This window comes from Aquarana catesbeiana, linkage group LG09 (genome assembly GCF_042186555.1).
Source record: "Aquarana catesbeiana isolate 2022-GZ linkage group LG09, ASM4218655v1, whole genome shotgun sequence".
NCBI classification, from domain to species: Eukaryota; Metazoa; Chordata; class Amphibia; order Anura; family Ranidae; genus Aquarana; species Aquarana catesbeiana.
This window is the reverse complement of record NC_133332.1, coordinates 78431777-78433778: the sequence shown is the minus strand read 5'-3', so window position 1 is coordinate 78433778 and position 2002 is coordinate 78431777. Positions and strand designations below refer to the sequence as shown.

General features: G+C 35.8%; 1 protein-coding gene across 1 annotated transcript; it reads right to left on the bottom strand.

The window, feature by feature from the left end:
• Positions 1 to 670: 670 nt before the first annotated feature.
• LOC141108939 (olfactory receptor 5G9-like) lies at positions 671 to 1609 on the bottom strand. Its single transcript, XM_073600901.1, has one exon. The coding sequence runs from the start codon at positions 1607 to 1609 to the stop codon at positions 671 to 673; it is 939 nt and encodes a 312-aa protein (XP_073457002.1).
• Between the last annotated feature and the right edge of the window lie 393 nt (positions 1610 to 2002).

Genomic DNA, 2002 nt, shown 5'->3' with positions numbered 1-2002 from the left:
CAGAGATATGGTAATTCTAGCTTGTAAATCTGCCCAGAAGTCAAGCCATGTTAAACTTCAGCTGCAGTTGCTTTAGCCTCACCATTTTAAAGCTTGTGTTAGTCAAAAAAGGGAACTGATATTGTAAGGTTAACATAGAAAAATTAAATCTTTACATGTATAGATTTGTACATGGTTTCTGTAAGACAAAAAGTTGGTAAAAAAAAAAAGTATCACAACTTGGGTTTTGATAAAAAACCTAACTTGGGTTTGATAAAAAAAAAAAAAAAAAAAAAAAAAAAAAAACTACTCATAAAAAGTAAAAAAATCAGCTCTCTGTGCTATACCCACCCTATCTTCAGCCCTGTCCCTCTCAGAAAGCTCCATCACTAGATGGCTCTCTTCTTCACTATTGAAAGATGTCCTGCACAATTCAACCTATTTTCTGTGAGCCCAGGGCACTTACTGCTTGCTCCCAGGAGGTATGTCATCCAGCCATCCTGTGTTCACAGAACCCTGCAGCATTCAGGACCCCCCCCACCACTGAGAACAGAAGACAAGGAAGAAGGACCCATGACATCATTGGACCAGGGTGCAGGCATATAGGGGTAGGACTGAATTGGGTATGGTGAAGGCCACTGTAGCTGGACCTTAACTGTTTTCAGCACATGAATAAAACTCTTTATAACCTTTAATTTGTAATTTTGCAACCTCCAAACCTTCTCTTCATAGACAGTTTCACATCTTTATTTTTTAAACTATAAATCAATGGATTGAGCATAGGGACAATAGCTGTGTTAAACAAAGAAAACATTTTTTTGGAATCCAAGCTGCTGATTGAGCTTGGTGTAAGATACTGATTGACCAAAGTAGTATAAAGCAGAACTACCACAGTCAGATGTGAGGAACACGTGTAGAAGGCTTTACGCCTGCCAGAATTAGAACGGATTCTCAATATGGTAACAATTATGAAAATATAAGGGACAAAAGTCAGAACAAATGGAGCAATGGTCATCAGGAAAAGGCCTTGGAAAAAGAACAATCTTTCCAACACTGAGATATCACTGCAGACCAGTTTCATCATCGGCAAAATGTCACAGAAAAAGTGGTTGATTTCATTGGAAGAGTAGCAGGTGAAGCTACCCATTATTGCTACTAGAGAAACAGTTTGGACAAAACCCAATAACCAACAAAATGAAGCTAAAATGATGGAAGTCCTGCGATTCATTACCTTATGGTAATTTAAGGGGTTACAGATGGCCACATATCGGTCAAAACTCATTGCTGTTAAAATAAACAGCTCATGACCTGCCAGTGACCCAAACATATATGTCTGAAACATACATTCAAGGAAAGGAACTTTTTTATCTCCTGTAAGGAAACTTAGGAGTATTTTATGAAGAGTGATGGTGGAGCATGAGATGTCTACTACAGACAAGTTGGCCACAAAGAAATACATGGGCATGTGCAGATGATGGTCCAGGCAGATGAGAAGAAGGATGGTTGTGTTACCTCCAAGAGTGATTAAATAAATGAAGATAACCAGTAAGAAGATTGGCACTTGAAGCTCTGGTTTTTCTGAGATACCAGTAACAATAAAGTATGCAATGGTTGTACGATTGGTATTCATTTTTACGGGTTCTGAAAAATTCAAAAGAAAAACGTTGTAGCTTTATATATCTTTAAAGAAACAAATAATCACATACATATAATCCAAACCATAAACAAAAAAAATCTTGATCTTCCCAAGAGATCTTTTACAGATTTAAAAAGATTTATATATGGTTGATTATGTGAATCCACAATAGCTAATTGGTTTAACAAAAAAAAAAAAACATACAGTAATTTGCAAACAGATCTAAATATATTTAGATAGTTATTGATATGTTATATCACTTTGTTGATATAATTTGGTAAGCATTTCTGTATTTTGGTGGTACAGGCAATTAATGTCAATATCTCCATGGATGATCAACCTTATTTGAATAAATATATATTTTTTACATTTCTGTGAAGCAGTTGT

Coding starts and splice junctions, on each gene's coding strand:
- LOC141108939 (XM_073600901.1), bottom strand. CDS start 1,609: ATGAATACCAATCGTACAACCATTGCATACTTTATTGTTACTGGTATC.